This window comes from Cynoglossus semilaevis, chromosome 15 (genome assembly GCF_000523025.1).
Source record: "Cynoglossus semilaevis isolate Cse_v1.0 chromosome 15, Cse_v1.0, whole genome shotgun sequence".
Taxonomy (NCBI): domain Eukaryota; kingdom Metazoa; phylum Chordata; class Actinopteri; order Pleuronectiformes; family Cynoglossidae; genus Cynoglossus; species Cynoglossus semilaevis.
In genome coordinates, this window is record NC_024321.1 from 1,306,035 (window position 1) to 1,328,646 (window position 22,612).

Below are 22,612 nucleotides of genomic sequence, written 5' to 3' on the forward strand. Positions count from 1 at the left end.
CCAGTTCAGGACAAAAGACCTTGTAGAGCGAGAGCAGGTGGAGCAGAAACGGCTGTCGACCCTGGAGACAAACCATGTAAAAAATAAATAGATCAGAATCTGTTATCGTCAGGCTAAAAAGCCCTGGTAAATAAGTCGTCTTAAATTTTTTTTTTTTTTTAAATAACAATATCTATTTGAAGTTAATGACCCCGCAGATTTTTAACTGTAAAATTATTAGAAAATTGAGGATCAGGAGAAGTGAGATTTTTATCCCATATTTGAAAATCCAGACATTTATTTTCTATTGCTCACTTAATGCAAGTTTGAAGTTAATGAATGAATGCAATTGTAACTTTATTCAATGACGTGAACAAAAAGGTTTACCAGTTTAGACTGTAGTTCAAGCAGCTTCCTGACTCGGTAGACTTGCACTGCAACAACGACAAAAACAGAATCGATGACAGCGTGAACAGGTGAAATTAAAAAAAAATAAAAAAAAACATAGTAGTCCCAGAGATTTAGATCATCTTTAGGCTGTGACTGTGTGTGTGACCTACCGTTCTCTTTTCTAGTTAGAAGGTAGAGCAGGTGGCAAACGTAAGGACACTGGAAAAGAATAACAAGGGGTTTTGTTTAGATTCAGATTTTAAAGATCTTGAAATCACTCACAGAAATCAGGAACTGCTCAGAAAAATACACAGCCCCAATATGGATGACAAGACAGGAACTGCTCAGAAAAATACACAGCCCCAATACGGATGACAAGACATTAAAAAAAAAACAAAAAACAAAAACAAAACAAGTGCATGTAAAACACAGATACGGAGGAGCACTCACCAGATTTTCCTCCGTTACAAGGCTGAAGATTATGCCATAAATTGCACGCAGTTCGTCTTTTGCATCAATCATGTCAAACATAGTCAGGATCCACTTGAGGAACAAAACCTGTTGTTTTTTTATCAGGAAAAAAAAACAAAACAAAACTGAATGGGAAAAAAAAACAAAAACAAAACTGAATGAAACAACTTAATTTAAAATATTTAATCTATTGGGAACAATTAATAACAATTCTTACCACTTATCTGGTCTTTTTGAAAAAAATATATTTATAATTGAAAAAAACCTTGAAAGGGTTACTTTTTATTTTCAATATGTGAGTTGTAACTATAACTATATACGCTATAATTGAAGCTTATATATTATACAGACTCCTGGCCTATACTATACATAAATATAAAATTAGACAAAAAAAATGAATTAAGTTACAGTTTAGATTTTATTAAAACCTAAAAAATTGGTAAAATCATAAAAATCTGGTCAAATCGTGAGAGCCATGACTTTATTTCCATAAAATACTGTCCTGCTAATATGTTTTTTGTCATTAGACCTGGTTGATATTTTAATGTCTGCACAAAGCCAGCTCTTATTTACACACAAAAGGTTCCTGAACGTATGTCATGTTTCCCCACATTCTCAGTTGATCTTATACTGCATCTCAGCCAGGGTCAACTCTTAACTTCTCAGTTGATCTTATACTGCATCTCAGTCAGGGTCAACTCTTGTTTTTCTACCTCGACCGAAGAAAATTCGAACTTAACCACAACTTACCTGAGTGCTGATGGGTAATTTTCCAATGGTCAGCAATACCACAGCTCTGAGGACTGCATGCTGTGGCACCACAGAGTTAGGAATCAGACACTTTAGAACCCGCACGCATGGACCGGAACCTGCAGAGAAATTCGCAAAACCTCGATCCAACGTACACTTCACCAACATTAACAAACACAAACTGTAAAACGTTCAGCGCTACTTTGGTACTGCAGTTCAGACAGTTTAAAAATGACCTCCGGCCAAACGGATCCAACACTTTAGACCTCGTTCTCAGTTCACAGACACTGCAGAGACAGTCTTACCCATGCGCAGACTCATGGCAAACTCCAGCATCACAGCGATGGCCTCTGGGGGAAGTCCCGTATTGAAGGCCACTTTTTCCACCAGTGCCAGGTTCTTCCCCAACTCATCATTCCCCAAAATTGGAGTTCCTGCTTTAACTATAAGCAAACACAGACTCATATTGGGGCCTGATGAAGACCTACTGTTAGGGTAGGTCTCTCCACTACATTTAATGCAACTTAAGATGTTATTTGCTCGGCTGTTCAGGTCTTTGAGGTTGGGCAGTGAAAACAAGAGTACCATTAAAGCACAGTACAAAGCATTTAAGCTGAACCTGGTTACTAACATGTAAACATTTGGGATTAAATATGTATATATTATAATATAATATACTAAACATGTTCATGTGTTTAAGAAAAGAAGTAGGTGACAAGAACGTAACAGGTCTCACCCTAAAAAAATACAATGTTTTTAAAGTAGGTAAACAGACCAAACTAATGATTTCTTCTTCTTTCTTTTTGTGTTCAGGTTGGAACTGTTAATGTTAGAGATTTTAACAACAATACTATACAGATACTACTGGAAAATACAAACAGTATATGTGATGGAGAACGGTGGAAAATACAAACAGTATATGTGATGGCGTTCTCCATCACATTACGTTAAACCGTAGCTTACGTAGCTTTGTTTCTGAGTCGTAGACACAACATGATTTGCAGTAGTTTTGGCTTCTAGAACATTTTATCTCGACCACAGAGTTTGAAAACATACAACCATAGTTAAAGGGTCTGTTTGAACGGGCCAGGTCGGAGGAAAAGCAAGGGCCACGGTCGGTACCAGAACAGTGACGACTTACCGTCTCTAAAATAGCTGATAGCGACAACAAACGGATCCTCCTCCTTCTTTCTTCTCTCCTTCTCGAAAATTCTCAAACTTCTGTTTAGTGAACGGCTCGAAAGAGAATCTGGTTCCGAAATCAGCGAACGGCTCTGTTGTTCTGCCATTGTATTACATTTCTAAAAGCTAAAAACATGAAGCCATTCCGGGGCGTTTGTGGATTTTCAAACTCACCGCGACCGTTTGTTCTGCGCCTGCGCACTGCTTTGCTATAGTTTTGAGAATTCTGGGAAACGTAGTTTACATCGGACAGGGAAACGCGCTTGCGCATTGGGTCAAACTGTCATCTGACGATCTCGTTTCATGGAAAATCTGTCATTTAACATTGTTAAAATTGGTGCTTAAACGTACCGTATATCAGTACAACTCGAGTTAAGTTCATTTGCACGGACTTACTACATAACTAAAAACAAAAAAACATCTTTAAAGTTTTTTTTTTATTTCAAGTCTATGGTTCACAGAAATGTTGTCAGATTTTCATTCCCAAAACAAAAACGGAGACAGAAATGACTGAATCTGAATCTAAAGCAAAGTCAACGACATTAGCAGCACGTTAAACACATTTGAACCTTCTTAAAAAAGGAAATATAACATTTACATTTTCAAAAGACATTAAGGTTGTTTTCAGCCGAGACCCAAGGAAACAGCTGCTTCAGTCCCATTAGATAAATAAACGTTAAGCCAAAACCTGGGTTTAAAAAAGTATTTAGAATTAAAAAGCAGCTGATTCAACTCTTGTATTTAAATATCACATTTGAGATTGTTGACATTTTTTTAAGTACGCTGCATTAAAAACGAGTTATGGTTCTATGTCTTACCAGCTAATATCTCGGACGGAAACTCTTTGACTTACTTTTTCTAAATTACACTGTATAATTTGGAGCAGAAAGCATGCTGAAAAATGGTAATTAATTACATATTAATTTTTTTTCCCTAATTTCAATTTAAAAACAATGATAAAACAACAGTTACTGAAAAGTGGCATTCACAAAAGACCTTCAAACAAATTCAAGGCAAACATGTTAAAGACAGTGTTAGACTAAAATAAATAACAACAAATGAATTTGACTACAGCGAGAGGGTACAGAGTGAGCTCTGTGGATTTTTTTTTTTTTTCTACAGCAAAGTCTATGACTCAGTCCTCCAGTTTATCTCCATCCTCAGAGGTTTGGAAGCAGGTAATGAAAGGGGCTTGATTTGATTCTACTAAACCTGACCAGGAAACCTCTTAGAAAACACATACGTGTCTAGATCCTACTTTTGAATTTGTAAGGATTATGGAGAGAATGATCTTAGACTGACATTAAGTGTAAAGACGAGTTAATGAGTACCGAGTCAGCGGGGGAGACAGGAAGAAGGAAGTGACGGTTGTTTATTACTGCTTGTGACTGTATCCTTCAAAATCTTCACCTCGGAAATTCACGGATTACGTTTCTTGGGGACGACAGCCGATTTTATGATTGTTTAAACTTGTTCTTTTCCTGCTCGTGGATATGCTGCTCCTCCCTGCTGTCCTCTCTCTCGGGCCGCTCGTCGCCCTGCCGGGCAATCAGCAGTCGGCAGGTGAGCAAAATTCCGAAAACTAGAGCGTGGGCATAGCGTTTGAGAGGATCGCCGACAAGTTGGTGGAAGAACAGCACAGCCAACATGACCAACAGGAGCAGGAAATTGGCCACATCCTTTGGTCGACCTGGTACCAAGGTCAGAACCACACCACAGCCCACCTCCAAAGAGCCGATGATCTTTCTCAGCAGGACCGAGCTGATCCCGATTTTCTTCAGACCTGGCAGGGCCTTGGCGTAGCTCTTGTATGCTCTTTTCTGCAGGTAATAAGGCAAAAGAAGTGTTTTTATCGATAATAATTCACACAATCAATCAAGTGTTCATGCTACATGTGAAAGTTGCCTGTAAGAACCTTAACTCCTCGCTCAGGCATGGGCAAACTAAGGTCCGGGGGGCCGGATGCGGCCTCTTCAACCTTTTAATATGGGCCGCCAAACTTTTCAAAATTGATTTATATTGAAATAAAAATAATATAAATAATTCATTCATATTATCATTATTCATTTCATTACTTCTGCCTTTTCCTTGCAATACCCACTTTTCCCCAATAGATGGCGTAGAAAATGATAAAAGCATTTTAGCCTTTATGCAGGACTTTTACACGTCAATTTTCGGACAATTGTGGCCCGCAAGTCAAACAATGTTTGCCCGCGCCTGTCCTAGCTCATTTGTAAATTGTAAAAACTAAACAGAAAATTCACTTAAAAACCAACATTTATCTATTTTATTTGTAAAATTGTACTTTTCTGGAGCCAGAAACAGCATTTAGTAACATCTACTTGTGTTGTGCACCAATCTCACCCATCCCTCAGACTTCTTTTATTTAGGGTTTTATTTAACACTTTACATCCTTCATGTGCCATTATGTACAGGCTGAATTTTCCACTGGTATATATTTCTTTTCTTTTTTTTTGTTTTTTGTATATAAGGAGGGAGTATAGGTGATAGTCACAACACAGTGTAATTCTACTGGCTCATTAAAATAATTGACAGGGTTAACTTTCTTCTATTCGTGTACTTTCAATTCTTCCTTTAACTGAACTAATAGCAATTTTTTTTTTTTTATCACTTTCGTATGGAATCCAGCAGCTCCTCATCTTCATCTTGCACATCCTCTAAGGACATTTTCAGCATCAGCATCTCACAGAATGTGCTCGAAGGCGGAGCCATTGCTTTAAAAAAAAACATATCTATCTACTCACGAGAAGCTGCACCATTATTAATTGGGTTTGCATTTCCTATAATCCGTATTTCACACACATTAACTGTAAATCACACATAAAGGTAGACGGTGTGCAGACAATGAAATATCCGTTTATAGCCGTTTTGTCTACAACGTCAGATCATATTCCTATCTATGCTTCCTACGGAATAAATGCCTCTTCGGTTGAAAACGCATTTGCTTTTTATCCCCAGGATTTCTCATCAAATGTATCTTTTTTCACTGCAGAATTTGGTCAGAATCCGTTGATTCAACCAGAACAATGGCGGGTCTTCTATCGAACACTCACCATCTCACTGTAGGCATCTTTGCTGAGTCTCGGCGTTAATTTAATGGTTCCCATGAAGACGAAGAACAAACCCAGAGCAAAAGACAGAGCCACGATAGTTATTGTCCGCGGGGAGGCCATTTTTTTCTGTAGTGGCCTCACAGACCCAAAAGCAGAACGAAGATTTTACCGTTCGGTCAATGAATGAACCGACTCGGTGTAAGGCTGAAGGGCGGAGCTTCTATAGGACAACAAAGATGGCGGCGACAACATACCGTTTTAATAGGTCTTAAATATTGTTAAGGGTTTCTTTCTTTTAATACGCTATTCAAAAATATCCATAACTATATAAACAACCGCATTGTCACATTCTTAATGACTCGAATAAAACTGAATTTCTACATTGCTTAAACCTTAAACTATCAGTTGTTAATATTGGGCCGAGTTTCTGCTAGAACCACAAAGATGGCAGTGAGCTGTTATACCAGAGACTCTATTAAGAAATCACGAAAAGGCAAATATTTTGCATGTTTATCAATCAACCTGTATGTCTGACATTTATATACACACATTTCCTGTTCTACATTGTTTAGAAGCGATGGGGTTATCTTAAAAGACCTTTTGTGTTATTATTCCAATGAGGCCGGGATTGTGAATCAACAGCAAGAAAAGCAGGGTGAACGTGATAGTCCCACGAATGGATGTGTAATGATGGCTGAAGGCTAGTACGTGTTTAAAATAACTGCAGTGGAGCTTCAAGATTCGAGCTACCCGAAATACGAGTTACCAATTTACGAGTAAGCAACCTTTGCGAGATTTTCCAGTCGCGCTCATTGTCCCTCGCTTGGTAAATTGACCCATTATTATAACAATAAAATAAATGTACTACTACTATTTACTATTTAATTAAAATAAAGTTCCCCCACCATCTAAACATCAAAAACATAGATATAAACAAATATATTGATAATATCAAATAATAATCATTTAGAAAACATTTTATATTATTAACCCATTAACACCATTCAGCAGCAGTAAAAAAATATGTTTAAGATACAGTTTGAAAACAATGTTTATCACCCTGCACGTGCTCTCCTTTAAGTGCAAAGTCAAACATGATTCCATGTTTAAAAGACAAGAAAAAACTCTCATTAATAGAAAAATGGCAATACCAACAAAGTCTTGGAACTAAAAATGGCAATACCAACAAAGTCTTGGTACTCGACAAGAACATCCAGACCGTCCACCTCGGAACAAACTACTGTATTGTGGACATCATATATGCAGTAGGAAAGACGTCATCCTCAGAATATGTGTGGACATCATATATGCAGTAGGAAAGGAATGCTCCAGACGTCATCCTCAGAATATCTACAGTGACAAAGAAATGGACTGCAGAAAGTCTTGAGAAAATATACTGCTATCGAGAACAACATGTAAGAACCAGAACCCTGTTCTCATTGCCTCTGATCCTGACGTTCCTTCAGAGCCAGGATTGCTTTCCGGTATAAATCTTTGAAGAGACAGGAAGATGCTTTTAGACAAACATCGCAAGTTGTAAATTGGAGGGTGGTAGAAAAAGGAGGTGAAGAAGAGTCTTACCAAAGGTCTCAGAAAGGTCGACAGGTTGAGTGTAATCTCTGCACATCTCCTCAGTGTTGATCTTATTCTTTCGTTTCACTTTCACTAATTTATTTTTTTTCCTTCTTTTCTCTTCTTTATCTACAGACAAAGATGGGAGAATGGTTATTATTTTAGCAACTAATGTCCAGAAATGAGACTGTATTGTGAAAACGCGTCACACCTTTGATGGTCTCCTGGTTTTTGTTAGTAGAATCGGAATTTTCCTCATCGTCTTTTTTCACCTTTGGTTTGTTTTTATCTCTGGTTTTTGCCGTGGGGTGCCGAGTATTGCCGGTCTTTTTTTTGTCGCCACAGTTTTCCTGCTCTTTTTTGTCCCCGTCTGCATCGTCGTCATCCTTCTGTTCATGTGTTCTGTTTTTTTCATGTTTACTTTTTTTGACTGTGACAGATGGGTCTTTTTTCTTTTTTGTCTTTAGCTTCTTGATCGCTGACTCCTGCGGACAATGCGTGTAAGCTTAAATGATTAGACATCTTGTCTCCCCAGAGACATCACAATGTCAAAATGGACTGAGGTCACAGCAGAACCCCAGAGACATCACAATGTCAAAATGGATTGAGGTCACAGCCCTACAATACAATTTGCAGAACTATCAATACTGAGATGTTTACTGACCTTTGGCAGCATGTTTCTAATGGGCTGCAGCCTTTTTTCAGTCTTGGTCTTTTTCTCATTGTCTTTAGGCTGATGAATTTTACAAGGATCTGATTCGCCGGGTCTCAAGCTATAATAGAAAGAAATAACACACAAAGGTTTCGAACAAAGAGGGGAATAGTCACTGATCAGGTTTAAATGTTTGATCCATTCAGACCTGATCTTTCTGTGACATTTCTCTGTTTTTGCCTTTTCTGTTTTTCTGGTTTTCTGCCTCTCCCTGGTTTCCAAAGGAATCTTGCAGTCCTGGCCAACACGGGTACAAAGCTCAGGAAAATCCTGGTACACAGTATGCAGAAGCCAGCGCAGACCACGTAGAGCTTTTCTGTCAGACCAGCGCCGAAGGTCCATTAACGCTGAATATGATTCCTAAGAGGAAAAGAGAAGGTCCAGTCTGAATGTCTGCATCTGTTCTGTAGTTTTCAAGAAGCCTATACTTCACATCCACATATGAAGAATTATTTAGTTGAATACTCACAATATGGCACATGGAGCGACTCTGGTTCACGAGCTTCTCCAGAGACAGTAGTTCGATCAGCTCACTTCCTGGCAAAGCGTTCACTTTGTCCTGTTTATTTGCAAGTCTGAAACAGACCCAGCTCTGGTTTCACGTTATTTTACTTTCACATCGATAAAAAACCATGTCTAAACCAGGGATGCCCAACATACGGCCTGTGAGCCAACAATGGCCCCGCTATGGGGTTCGATCGAAAAAGTGAAAAAATGTATTAAATTAAAAATTAATACTTTCTCGTGTTCATGTACTTTTTTTCAGGAAAACAACAGGGTAGGGAGGACATGGATTTATTTATAGGTAAGTTCCGCCCACTTGACATCTAATCCATATGTGGCCCCTCAACCAAAATGAGTTTGGCGCCCCTGGTCTAAACGCTTGGGTTACTAAGTTGGTAATACTCACACCAATAGGGGCTTTCCGGCCACTAATGGTTCTTTTAAAAGGTCAGCCAGAACCTCACGGACCTCCCTGATTCTCTGTCTGTCACTGGAGTCCACCACAAAGATGACAGCGTGCGCTTCGGCGTACAGGTTCCTCCAGGTTCCTCTGGACTCTGCCGAACCGCCGACGTCCAGCAGCGTAACCACAAAGTTTTCCATCCTTAGCTGGGTCCTCACGCAGCCGCCGGTAGGTCCCGTCTCAACAGGGTGTTGGACTGGAAAGGAGACAGAGTGAAGGCTCTTGGGCCGTTTCAAATCACTACCAGCGTCAAAGTTCTGTGTTCAGAAAATGTACCTCCCAGCATCGCTCTGATTGAGGATGTTTTTCCTGCTTTATCGAGACCGACCATCAGAACAGTCACCTTTCTGCGGAGACGAGAATGAAGGACAGAGTTTGACTTCAAATGTTAAACGTCTTCACTTTATTGGGAACACAAGTTCCGTCAGGTTATTTAACGACCCCATTACCATTACCCATGAATACATAAAACAAAGGCTATGTTTTGGTGGTGTGCTAGCTGTGAAGGCACAACTAATGCTAAGTTATATATATATATATATATATATTGGAAATGTGCTGCTGTCCAAACCATATTTTTTTAATGGGATGTCCCATCATGTGATAACAGCTGGCCAGGTGGAAGTACAAGACTGCGGAGATTTCTCTTTACCCGGCAATTACAGTTCTCTCTCTCTCTCTCTCTGTGTATTTCGCAATGATATGAGACACTCACCTGATTGGCTCCTGTATTTTGGAGACCCAGCTGCAACAATTACTCATGAGGTTGAACATCTTGATTAGATTTTGGACAGGTAAGAACAGAGGGCATTGTCTTCTCGGGAAAGGAAACCTACAAACCAACAGAGTCCAGTTTTTTAGTCACAAAGGGGTTAAAAAACACTCTGTTTGTTTCTCCTATTTGAGCTTTTTTTTTTGTAATTGTTCTAAAATTGTAATGTTAGAACACAAAGAAAAGAGTGTGAAAACAAATTTCTAAATAAGGTCATTTTTATGAAGCCATGAAAACAGTAAGAATGAAAGAAGAAAAACACTCACAGAGCGGAGTCCAATTCCACGTTTGTGTTCAGATCCCGGTCTGCAATAACATCCTGGGACAGCTTTAGGTCTAATCAGGATCACACTAAGACTTTAGTCTCATCTTATTTCAGCCAATCACAAACTGCCCGTGTGATTCTGCTGGTACAAATGCCTGTGCCTGTCAATGGTGTGTGGTGGACTCATCTGTGACGTCCAATCACCTCGCAGCGCGGAGGCCAGTGTTAGCCTGATCTGAACCACCTTACCTACACGATGATGTCATCACCTTTGTAACTTTTTATATTTGTACAGGCTTTATTATGACAGGCATTTAAAAGTGATTTGCAATGGGATTATACATATATATATATATATATATATATATATATATATAGATATATATATATAGATATATATATATAGATATATATATAGATATATATATACATACATATATAACTGGTAATAATATATATATTGTTACCAGTAATATTTTTAAAAATGTTATTCACCTGAATACCAATCAATTGATTCTAAAATTGTCATAATCTTCATTTACCATGACCTTGATTTGTTTTCACACGAAATATAATTCATAATGCGTTTATTTGGAGACCATCATGCGATTTATTGCGATTACAATTACTAATTGTTTCGATTGTAGTGTTTTATTAAACAAATTATATATCAAAGTTAGCCACAAGAGGGCGGTATTGTAGTAGTCTGAGCACCGTTTTAAACGTAGTGTAAATGCCACGTTAAAAATAAATAAAAAATTTTTTTTTTTCTTCAGCTTACTTTTACTTTATCCAATGAATAAAAACCATATAATCATTATAAGTGTTTATTCTCTGTACGGTGTTTTTAAGTTTGTTGTCCGAACATCGAGACCTGATTCCGTGCTCTTCTGCTTCATCTTATCGTGTCATTAAAATAACACCCGATCAAGCCAAGCTTTTCATATGCTGATTGGACCCGTTTATGTTCTCACCACACGCCCAATAAACGTCACTTCGGCCATCTCAAATGATTGGCTACTCTCGTCCTTATTTTGATCATGATTTAATTAATCATTAAATGTTATGTAAACATATTAAATATTAACTATTAAACAATCAAACCCAAGGTCAAAACCCAAGGATTTTGAAATTTAAGTCCAAATGCAGATGTTTTGGCACCCCGCATACAGGAACGAGCTGCAGCTGAGGCCACGCCCCTCAGCCGAGGCCACGCCCCTCAGCTGCTGCTGATCTGCACATTACAATCATTTTTCAGATTCTGCTGAGACTTTGGTACATTCTAGAAAATCTATGAATTCTAAATATTAAAGGAATAAGTCTTAAATAAGTTTTTCCTTCTCTGAGGTTAGAGGTTGTTGTGTCTTTATAATCAATGATGTGTGAAAAGGTGTACAAATCTACGGGCGTTTTCTGACAATACATGGACACAGACTGTCGACATTATAAAGCATCTTAATCAGGGGTGGGTAAACACATGGCCCGTGGGCCAAAACCAGCCCACTTGATGAACACATATTGAGGAAATGTTTTGTTTTAAATTCCATTTAATCTGAAAATGTATCTGATATATATGTACTTTTCAGCATGAAAACAAAGGGGAAAAAAAACGTTGTTGTTGTTGTTGTTATTTACAGGTAATTATATTATGATCCGGGCCACTTCACATCTAATTAGGTTTCACGCGGCCCCCTGAAGCAAAACGATTTTCACATCCCGGATCTGAATGAATCACAGTGTATTAACAACATTACTGGTAGACCAGGGAAATAAACAGAGGGTTCTGTGTAACAATAATGTCCGACTGACAAAATAACAACCCATGACATTCATCCTCTACCTCTTAAATGTTTTTCAAGGCCCGTGTAAGAAGGACGGGTTAATTGTATTTATACAATTTTACCATGGGAAAACCCTTGAGTTTAGTTACCACCAGGGGTTGAACCCGTGATCTTCTTAGTGAAGGCAACAGCACTAAGCACTCTAAGTTCTTTTTTTTTTTTTTATAAATGACTTGTGGACACAGACAAAACAAAACATGTGTGGTATTGCGCCATCTTGTAGTACTTCCCCATAAGATGTGTTGTTTCTCATATGACAACATCGGCCACATGGCCTGATAGAGCGTTCGTTTTAGGTAGAGATTTGCGTTTGCTTTACGTCCAGTGTTGCCAACATTTTTTTCCCCCCACTGCTTATTTAAGCAGAAACTCTGCCTCTGACTACTCTGAAGACTGTATCAGCAGGCCCAGTTTCCAACAGGACTGTTGCTTCTATGGACCAAAATAAAGAGGGCACCAGTCTATTTGTAGTGTGTCCTCTAAAGTGGTCTTGACCAGGCCCAGGTCCTGGATTGAAACCAAACCACTTTCTGTGTACCAATATATATATATATATATTATATATTATTTATATACATAAGAAAGAGACACAGATTTATTCTATTGAAGGTGACTTGGTTTACTTTGGGTTGGATTTTGGTCCTACAAAAAAAAAAAAGAAAAGAAAATCACAGCAGCTGAGGTCACAGCAGCAGTTCTATGAGTCACGTGACCTGCTACGTACCACATGATTGGCTGTTAAAAATATCACACACCCACACTTGTCACACTGTTTAGACATCTGTCTATGGGTCTGTTTGTATTTCAGTTCTGGTTCACTTACCAACATGATAATCCAGATATGCAAACGGCGTAGAGACGAAATGGTTTCGTCCGAACAAAAACGTCAATCCGAGGGGTTCTACAAATCATAGCAGTTATTCTTTGTTTGTGATAATATTTGATGAACAAATGTGGCAGAGAAACTCTCACAACTTAATTATTACCACCACAAAAAAAAAAAAAAGAAAAACAACTAAAACTGTTAAGAAGTGATAAATGAGCTGACTTTACAGCAAGAAAATGATTCACTGGTTAAATCACCAATTTTTTTCTGTATGGAGTTTGCATATTACTGACTTCAAAAATATATTTACTATTAATAACTACTGTAGTGAACGACTGCTACTGCTAAAGAGGTCAATTAAATATGTATGTGTGTAAATATGTAAAAGTTGAGAACCAGTGGAACATTCTGGAGCCAGCTAGGCCTGTTTCTTATCCTAATATTGTTACTTAACACACGCATTTCTAAGCATACATGGCATATTTAGATTATATTGCATGTATTGACACCAAATTAAGGTTAAAGGTTAAACCTATTTATCTTTTGTCCCCCCCCCCCCTGTATTTTAATGTCATATTTACTCTTGCCACTTGCTTTATATTAACACAGTGGTTCATAGAATCCACAGATAAACCTGTCTGTGACGTCATCTCGCAACTCTCTACACTGAAAGCTTCAGATATTATGCACTCTACAGCCAAAAGGACTCCTCTGACCTAACCCTAACCCCTTTAGACCCGCCCTGGAGGCTAATGTAAATGCCTAGTCCCCACCCAGCTTTGTTTGTTTCCGTGTTTAAATTGTGCTTTTTATCAATTTATCGTATCAGATTATAATATCAGATCGTATTTGTACAGTACCCGCCCATCATTTCCGGTTTCGTGTTAAGGTTCCGTAACATACACATACAGTCAGAGAGAGAGAGGGAGGGAGAGGGAGAGAGAGCGAGAGAGAGAGAGAGACCATCATCATCATCATTTTCTACGACTGACACGGAGACAGTCAAACGCAACACGGTTTCTTCGTTTCCAACCGCCTCGCGTTACATACGGAACACCGCTGTTGGCCATGGTTGTGTTTACTGTGTGTTCAGTCAGCGACAGGTCAAAACTTTCCTCCTCGGAACGGTGACACCGCGTCGAGCACATGGAAAAACAGCCCATGAATGTGTGTGTTTGTTAGAGATAAATACTGTGTGTGTGTGTGAGAGAGAGAGAGCGAGAGAGCCGGCGACGCAGGAGGAGTGACACAGCCGAAAAGTGGAGATGAAGCCCACGAAGAACTGTTTACGATCAACACGGTGAGAAGTACATACTGATGTCAACCAAAGGAGAATAATCACCGAACAGACACCATAGCAGGCAGGCGGATACTCGACCCACACTGGCAAGCATGTGTGAAGTGGCGTTGGAGGAGCAGGAGCGGGACATCTCTGACCTGGACCCGCAGGAGAACTCGTCGGTGGCGGACGAGGGGCTGATGCTAGTGGTCAGTCACAGACGTGTCCGGCCGCCGTTCAGTGTTGTTCTGGCTACGGTTCTGTACGTTGCGGAGTTGATCACTGCCGCGGCGCTGTGCGGGATGTACCACAAAACCAACGACGTGATCTGGATGAGCTTTACCATCACCTTCATGTTGGTTCCGGCGCTGCTCATTCAGCTCACTCTCACCTTCATCCACCGAGACCTGGGCCGGGATCGGCCACTTGTTCTGTTCCTGCACCTGCTGCTGCTCGGACCGGTTGTAAGGTGGGTACCGGGGTGTGACAGGAGGCGCTGTTGCACGTTTGGGAGGGTCAGAGCAATTGGTCACTTTACACCACCGTTTAAGAACTATTTGAAGTTAGCCAAAACTGAGACTACCTTTAAAAAAAGTGTTCTCTTTAGTCTATTATTTAAAAGCTCAAGAAATAGTACAACACGAACAGCAAAGTGACTAAAGCTCCAAAACAGAATGAGGTTCTTGTTGGTCTTTTTTTTTAGTCCACGAACTTAAAAAGTGTAGTTTATTTACCTTTTGGTGCTGCGTTCTCACAGGCCCCATTTCTTAAAAAAAACAACCAATTGAAACAAAAATTTAAACTGTCGTTTAAAATATTTGTTTTAATGTGTTGTGTTCAGTAATTCCAGGTTAATTTCATGTGTAAATTATATGGTGTTTAGCAGTTTTAGAGCTAGTTGTACTGAAACTGCTAACTGCATTCTGAGCATTCTGTCTGAATGAATGAATATTGATAAATAATAATGAATATTTATTTAATATTTGTACTTTCTTAAATAAAAATATTGGGACATTTGGGAAACTGTACTGTAAACATTTAAGGTTTTAGGTCAGAAAATACACACTGAAACTGTTATTATCTCTCTGTTGTCCTTCATAAACAAGAAAGTGAATTTGTAATAGCACTTATTAACTTCAAATTATAATCCCAATCTGTCACAAATGGCAGTGTTGTCTACTGTTAACCCCAAAAAAACACATCTTTATCAAATAATTCAGCACTAGTGAAGCTCTACCTACAGTATTGTAAGTTATTGCTAACGCTATAGCTACTACTTTTTCAATTTCTGGTGTCTTTATCTCAACTCCATCCTCACAAATGTTTGTAAACCATTTATTCTCCAACACCAAAGTCCATAGAGAAAACCAGTAATTGTAGCTAACAGTCCAGTGCTGGCTCCATGACTAAGTTTAATTGTTTTATTCTTCAAACGTCACCGTTTGAAATGCGTGTCCAGATTTATTCTAGCTACACAAACTGACCAAAGGAGTCAGCAGTGGACCAACAGGTGTCCCCCGTGAGCTCAGGTCACTGATTCTTCTCAGTGTACATGAGCTGGTTTGAATAAATGTAAATACAATACAACGCAGGTATTCGAAGCAGAGTTTTAGAGTCACTGTCGGTATCTAACTTTTCTAAATAAGTAGTTCAAAGTTATTAAGACAAAGTACACACTCTTCCACTGGAGTCCACATATATTATTTATAAAGCTATTGAGTTTTTTCCCTCTAATGGGACTTTAAGGCACGGCCCAGGTTTTCTTCTTGTCTCACTGTGTTTCCGTCTCATTGGCTCAAACCTCTGCGAGGCACTTTGAGGCACCACAGGCTGCGAATTCACTCAAAGAAGCCTCTGCTCTGTCTTTAATGCGGTTCTTTTTAACATCATTGTTTTGACAGTCAACATCATTTTGATTAGCGTACGACAATTGCCGAATTGCCGATTTGCCGATTAAGACAAGCTGCCGAAGACTGAATCGATTATTGGTCCACATTTAGTAACTAAACATCGTCAAAACGTCCCGCAACATCATCTTTGTAAGCAAACTCTGCGCAGACGTACCATGTCACGCGTGTTAAGAACCAACTAGGATAACCAGTATTTTGGTCAACACAAAACTGAAATTGACCCCTAACTTAAAAGGAAGGTTAATCTGCATAGTTACCTCTAGGGCTAAAAGAGTCAGGACAAAAGAAAAGACAAGAATCTTTAGTGAGCAGCATTTCTAAAGTGAAAACACCCAGTTGAGTGGAGTCAGCAGAGAAAGAGCAGACTGGGTTGGACGAACAGCAGAAACTGAAACAACAACTAGCGCCAACCAAAACCACAGAAGAACTCGGAACTCACGAAAACATCTCTTACAGCAGGAGTCAGCGAAGTCAGTTGACAACCGGAAAGTCCTTAACTTACACATATTAGAATGACAACTTAAAATGTCTAAAACCACGCAGGTGTGATGTCATGATGTTCCCACGTGGCTTTGATGACAAAAGGAAAAAGACGAAGATGCGGAAAAGCTGAAGCTAGTTCGCGCCAACTAATGTAAATAATCAACGACGATCAAACTACTTTGCTGACATGACAGTCTATCCGTCCAAGTCGAACTCTTTCTTCTTCATTCAACTAGAAGAGCACCGTAGCGGAGAAGCAAAGACAACCATCGCTAGAAGATGAGATCGGTAGAAAACCTGCTCATTCGGCACTTCCGAGGAAATCACTTCTTAAAGGGATGTATTTAGAATGTAACACAGAAGGACAAGATAACATCCGACAAGTAAACACCGGTTTGGATGCGCTCTTTTTAAACTGTCGTAAATCATGTGAAAGATGGCAGTGCAGGAGCGGGAGATCTCAGACATCAAGCTGCAGGACGGCACTCCGCTCGTGCAGAACAGGTTCATACTGATGGTCAGACACGACCCTCTGCCGGCGCCGTACGGTGACGTGCTCTTTACCGTGCTGTACCTGGCGGAGTATCTCTGCGGCGTCTTCCTGTGCAGACGATACGAGAGAACCAACGACGTCACTTGGTTGAGCTTCACCATCGTGTTCATGGCACTTCCTGCTCTGCTCATCCAGCTCACGCTCACCTTCGTACACAGGGACCTGGGCCGAGACCGACCATTTGTCCTCTTCCTGCATCTGCTGCTGCTCGGCCCAGTAATCAGGTCGGTGAGGAGGGCAGGGAGGGGAAAGAGCGTAGTATAGTCCACGTGACGAAGTCAAAAAAGACGTATAGACTTCTTTTCAGTCTTAGGGAATGACATAATAAATGGTCGCGACAAACACCAAATAGTCTAGTTTCACCCATGTCTGCATAAGGGCACTGGTTGGAGACAATTGGGCACAAATACTGGAATAGGAAATGTCAGTATATAGATTGCAGATATCAATAACAATACAATATCCCCCCAAAAAAAGACGCATCAACTGACAGACAAATATCTGTCAGACCAGTTAGGCCTGAATGTTCATTCCACAAATTATCTTCCTGAGCCCAACAGAGTAGTACGAGAGATTTCTAGATCACTTGATGCGGTACCAGATTTTTTTTTTCCCCAATACAGATACATCAGGTCACGTGACCTTAAAAGATGTCGAAGTGACGCGTGCGCTTTTTCCATTCATTAGTTAGCGTTGATACTTTATAAGAGTAATCAATACTCGTACGAATGTCAATATATTGATGCCACGGAATCGATACTCCCATCACTATTGTCAACTTTGGCAGAGCAGTTCGTCAACTCTCCCACTGAACTGTGCTTATGTCTAGAAAACACTTCAATAGTCACCGTTACTTAACTCTTCGCAACAGCACACGGAGCGAAACCCTCCAATTTACATACTTGTGAAACGGTTTTAATTCTTGACATCGGTCCTGTTTAAATACCGTAGTTGTAATTCTGTGCTGACACTGTAATCCGATGCTACTGTTGTCAGAAGGAAAAGGAAGTGAAGGAAAGTAAACTATTTGTCACTGTGACACAGCACACAACCAAATGTGACCTCTGTTTTTAACCCATCACCAAAGTAAACAGTGGGCAGCTTTAAGCACCCGGGGGAGCAGTGAGTGTGGGGGGCATCACCAAAGTAAACAGTGGGCAGCTTTAAGCACCCAGGGGAGCAGTGAGTGGGGGGGGGGCACGGTGCCTTGCTCAGAGCACCTCAGTGGTAACTTGGCAGCTGGTGGACTTGAACCAAAAGCCTTCCAGACCCAAGTCCGCTTCCTTAATCACTGAGCCACCACTGCCCCAACAGGAACAGGAAATGAGCCTAGATGTTGCATGCTCCTTACGTCGGCTAAAACTTCTGCTTTTAAAAGGAAGTTTCCTCACAGATGAAATCACATATCCACGTGAAACAGATAGTCGTGATGTTAATGGAAACATTTGGGCATTTACTAATGATCGTTCTTTCTATTTTTCTGAAAAACTAGAGCAACCCTGCTAAGGACAGTTCTGCAGTCGCAGTTTGTTTGAAGGCAGGACGTCTGAAGTCATAGGATTTAAATCCATAGACCTGTATGGTCCAGACTTTTGAGACAGACTTTAGTGTAGCGCAAGTCTACTCTCTTTAAATCTGCTTTATTCTTCACATATTTCTTGTCTTGGATGAGGCTCAAAAGCAGCAGACCTGATAAATCAAACCCAGACGTTCCTCCAGCTGCTTGTTTCAGCACTAAAATGTAAAGAGACCTCCAGGAAAATCAAACATTCTGCAGACATACAAACGTATTGTAAGACGTATATAAATACTCCAGAGTCCAATGCTTTCCAAATCCTCTATAGCCCATAATCACGACTGCAATACAAAAGACACTTATTGTGCTTTTGCGATAATTAATTTGTTTAGCTTTCGACGTCTGCTACACAGCTGTTGCACGAGGTGACTAAATTATCAATGATTTTACTCATTCTCGATGAACTAATTCTGAAACGTGTCGTAGTTTGCATGTCATGCAATGCAAACTACCGTTGGAGCAATTACGGCTAGCCTGCAAGTTAGCCATTCAGTGGACACTAGCATACGCCCATGCCATCACAGATACTGGATTTTGAACTTTGTGCTGATAAGAGATCAAAGAAAACGTCAGAGGGAAGCAGAGGGTTGAGCTTTTGCTTTCTTCCTTGGGTCGTGCGCTTTGATGTTCATTAGCATGTTTGATGTGCAGCCGTTAGCATACACCTTCCAGAAACAATTTGTTGTTGTGAGTAAAGTACGACACTGAAACCTCCCTTTTTTCTTCGTTGTGCCAGATAAAATTGTGACACACTTGTCACTTATTCACTAAACCACATTGTAACATGGGAGATTTACACAGATTTTTGGCTGGTTGCGACAACATAACGAGAACATAAACAGTGTTTTTACAGCTCCTGTATAACCAACTCACGCTTCAACATGACAAACCGCTCTCAACTTTCGCTAACGTTCTCTCTCTCCCCCGCCATTCATAGACAGACAGACATACGCTACTAGTATAACATACAGTAGCCTACCAGAAAAGTCATAGGTCGCTAGCGGTATACACTTCGTTAGCACATAAAAATCTATAAATTAGCCGCATCATTGTTTTTAGCCGCGGGGTTCAAAGCGTGAGAAAAAAGTAGCGTCTTGTAGTCCGGAATTTACGCCGCGGGGTTCAAAGCGTGAGAAAAAAAGTAGCGGCTAAGTCCGGAACTTATGGTATACGATTTGAAAATTCATGTCCCGGTCCTAATCTTGTATTTTTATCAGAAAGGTCTAATGGCCAAATGGACATCAGTTGTTGTTGACATCATGACTCTTGTAGGTTCAAGATTCAAGAGTGCAGTCTGGTGATTGCATGAGATTACAGGAGATATTTTCTCTACTAAACCCAAAGAATTTGTCAATCTTCAAGCCTCCATATGTTTGTTTTATGTTCTTTCTCCTCTGGACTGAATCATGTCTGAACACGACAAACCTGTAAGTGCTGAACCTTGACAGTAATTACTGCGTGGCCCAGTCTGAGCAAACCCAGCTCCTCCCGCACTGTCTGTGGGTTTTTCAATCACCCTACAGTCAGATAATGTTAGTGATGACCAAAATCCCTCAAGACCAGAACTGAGCAGTCCTGCAAGTGTTTGTGCAGCTCTTTGCTCGCAAATCAGAATTCCAAGTTTCGTCTTTTTCTGCGCTTAGTCAGGACAAACAGGTTTGCTGTTTGGTCCGCAGCACAAACACTGCTGCCGTTGCTCTGCGGTTACCGATCGGGATCATGTTCTTCCCGGAGACACCTCATTGTATGTGGTTGCTATTCAGTCGGCACATGCTACAGCAGAGGCCTGAATGCATTTGTCTTCTCCAGTGAACTTAGAGATATTGATTTTCTGAGATCACGTCTTCATCCTTCCTGCCTCTATTCCTCCTCTTCCTCTCACTCTCGTCCTCAGTGCTTTTACAGAAACCATTTAGTTGGCTGGGAGTTGGCTTGTGTTCAGTGCAGCCTGTTGTTTTTGTGCTCAGGCAGTTTTCCAGCAACACTGATAAATATGCCGTAAACCTCCAGCGCTGTAGCCTCTCCCCAGTTAAAGAGCGAGTACGTTTGTTTATGTTTGCAGAGACAAAAGCACGATTTTGAACGTCCGGTCTCTTACATGCACAGTCAGAGCCACTACTGAATCTTCAGAGTCAGTCGACGGCAACAGGTTCATGTCAAATTCCTAGGGCTCTGTGTTCCCTGGAAAAGATAAAACATTCCGACAGAATGATGTGTAAGTGGGAGCAGCAGGGATGTTTCCCAGGACTCGGTTTATTCGTTTTACTTGCACTACTCCTACTAATTATTCAAACCTTTAATGTTTATGTTATAAGAAAACCCTGGCTGGAAGAAAAAAATCAAAGTTAAAAAGAAAAAAAGATTATTAAGATTATTTTCTTTCCTGCGAGTAAACTTGAGTTTGCGGCAAATCGTCCATCATTCTCCACAACATAGAGACTTTGCCGTCAGGCTGAAGTAACAACCTTTACCTTCTTTACCTCACCCTCGGCAACAGGAACCACACCCAGGCCCAGAGGGTTTCACTTAATTATTCAGCACAGAGGCGTGTTTGTTTTTTACACTCTCGCTGCCCTCTGGTGGAGCTTGTGCTTGTTTTTCTTTAGGCTGCAGGTCACAATGGACGTTCTGTCAGAGGAGTCTGCAGTTCTGTTTAATCCTAATGGCATTCCGCGTGTAGCTACCTTTCCCTGACCTGTAGGTGGTGCTAGGGACATAAATGAAAGCCCTGTTTCATGATTTACATACATTAGTTAAACAGCGTTTTGTATAAAGCCAATCCCGTGACCTGATCCAAACTCAGTCTTCAGAAAATAGCTACCACATTAAGACTCCACTTGTTGCGTGTAGTTAGCTTGCTAGCATCTAGCACAGACGTGCGCAAACCTTTTGACTTGGGCCACAATTGTCCTAAAATTGAACGGGTGGACGGGTCAGGAGCAGATAGATGCAGCGTTCCAGTGAACTAAGATAAATGACATGTAAAAGTCTTACATAAAGGCTAAAATGCTTTTATCATTTTCTACGCCATCTATTGGGGAACATGGGTATTGCGGGGAAAAGGCAGAAGTATAATAATAATCATATAAATAAATTATATAATAATTTATTATTAATAGCATATTGGTGCTTTGTCAGCAGTTGGCTGGCAGACACCATGTTAGTGCACGGGGAGAGAAGTGACTCCTGACATTCACATTCAGTCTTTAAAGCAAAACTGTGTAAGATGTAAGTGTTATTTTAACTGCCGTTTCACGACAAGTGACATTAAAATCAGACGGTTATTTTTGGCCTGGCTGCGTCAGAAAAGATAAGCATTTTAAAAAATGTTGGTGAGGACAACCTAGCTTTTAGCTTAGCTGTATCGCACTAGTGCTGAGAGCCATTGTCACAAACTGTAATTCTTTTGGTGAAAGTACAGTGAATATTATACACATTAGTTTCCAATGCTATGTGAACAAAAGTTCCCTAGTCTCTGTCTTCGTGTTTTTTGTGGAAACAAAAAGTAAAATAAAATAAATAATTGAAAGAATAACTCCATGGACTTTTTGTGGTTATGCCAAAGATGCTGACAGGAACAAAGTCAGACAGTATTTTCACCAACTAGTTCCTATGTCCTAACTTTCCAAGAGGAACTGGTTTTTTTTTTAAGTTTACTATTTAAACTTATGCAAAGTTTCCAAATACTAGTGCTGGTTTATTGAGTCAAATTATAGTAGTAAAATCACTCACTCTCGCAAGAAGTTACTAGTACTCTGTACCTATGACACCGTGCTACCCTCTGCTGGTGTAAAACTACAACTGCACCCTTTTAACTCCTCGTTCTCTCCTGCAGGTGTTTCGAGGCTCTCTGGGTGTATTTCAAAGCTGGAAAGAAGGAGGAACCATACGTCACCATCTCCAGGAAGATCCAGTTGAAGAAAGGCCAGAACACGCCCATGGAGTGGGAGATCAGCCAATCGGAACGCAAACTGGCCACACACAGGGATGCCTTCAAGCGCACGGCAGTC

The 22,612-nt window shown here is 40.2% G+C and overlaps 4 protein-coding genes across 6 annotated transcripts in view; 1 reads left to right on the plus strand and 3 right to left on the minus strand.

The window, feature by feature from the left end:
• Positions 1-2,979, minus strand: part of cenpi (centromere protein I) — an 8,625-nt gene extending 5,646 nt beyond the window's left edge. The window contains exons 1-7 of the mRNA XM_008326445.3: positions 2,732-2,979; positions 1,896-2,033; positions 1,591-1,709; positions 820-927; positions 540-588; positions 367-413; positions 6-61 (exon numbers count right to left, since the gene is read on the minus strand). Of these exons, the coding sequence (XP_008324667.1) occupies positions 6-61; positions 367-413; positions 540-588; positions 820-927; positions 1,591-1,709; positions 1,896-2,033; positions 2,732-2,879 (665 nt within the window). The 5' untranslated portion in view covers positions 2,880-2,979. The remainder of the gene's footprint in view (positions 1-5; positions 62-366; positions 414-539; positions 589-819; positions 928-1,590; positions 1,710-1,895; positions 2,034-2,731) is intronic.
• Positions 2,980-3,199: 220 nt separating this feature from the next.
• On the minus strand, positions 3,200-6,988 carry tmem35 (transmembrane protein 35). Its single transcript, XM_008326444.3, has 2 exons — positions 5,847-6,988; positions 3,200-4,592 (listed from the first exon to the last, which is right to left on the minus strand). Exons 1-2 carry the CDS (start codon positions 5,964-5,966, stop codon positions 4,227-4,229), a joined length of 486 nt encoding a protein of 161 aa, XP_008324666.1. The 5' UTR covers positions 5,967-6,988; the 3' UTR covers positions 3,200-4,226.
• A 158-nt stretch (positions 6,989-7,146) lies between these two features.
• On the minus strand, positions 7,147-10,370 carry arl13a (ADP-ribosylation factor-like 13A). 2 transcript variants are annotated; one of them, XM_008326443.3, is made up of 10 exons: positions 10,136-10,366; positions 9,813-9,929; positions 9,374-9,444; positions 9,041-9,293; positions 8,600-8,705; positions 8,279-8,490; positions 8,083-8,191; positions 7,630-7,903; positions 7,428-7,547; positions 7,147-7,338 (listed from the first exon to the last, which is right to left on the minus strand). In XM_008326443.3, exons 2-10 carry the CDS (start codon positions 9,869-9,871, stop codon positions 7,283-7,285), a joined length of 1,260 nt encoding a protein of 419 aa, XP_008324665.1. In that variant the 5' UTR covers positions 9,872-9,929; positions 10,136-10,366; the 3' UTR covers positions 7,147-7,282. The 2 variants fall into 2 exon arrangements, with proteins under 2 accessions (XP_008324665.1, XP_024919076.1); XM_025063308.1 differs by having other exon boundaries at positions 8,083-8,490; positions 10,136-10,370.
• A 2,977-nt stretch (positions 10,371-13,347) lies between these two features.
• Positions 13,348-22,612, plus strand: part of xkrx (XK related X-linked) — a 12,006-nt gene continuing 2,741 nt past the window's right edge. The window contains exons 1-2 of one of the 2 annotated variants that reach the window (XM_008326439.3): positions 13,348-14,549; positions 22,438-22,602. In XM_008326439.3, coding sequence (XP_008324661.1) covers positions 14,194-14,549; positions 22,438-22,602 — 521 coding nt within the window. In that variant the 5' untranslated portion in view covers positions 13,348-14,193. The other variant, XM_008326440.3, reaches the window with a different exon arrangement.

Coding starts and splice junctions, on each gene's coding strand:
- tmem35 (XM_008326444.3), bottom strand. CDS start 5,966: ATGGCCTCCCCGCGGACAATAACTATCGTGGCTCTGTCTTTTGCTCTG. Junction 4,593..5,846: donor AAGATGCCTACAGTGAGATG/GTGAGTGTTCGA, acceptor TATTACCTGCAG/AAAAGAGCATACAAGAGCTA.
- arl13a (XM_025063308.1), bottom strand. CDS start 9,871: ATGTTCAACCTCATGAGTAATTGTTGCAGCTGGGTCTCCAAAATACAG. Junction 9,294..9,373: donor AATCAGAGCGATGCTGGGAG/GTACATTTTCTG, acceptor TCTCCTTTCCAG/TCCAACACCCTGTTGAGACG. Junction 8,491..8,599: donor GTCGCTCCATGTGCCATATT/GTGAGTATTCAA, acceptor TTTTCCTCTTAG/GAATCATATTCAGCGTTAAT.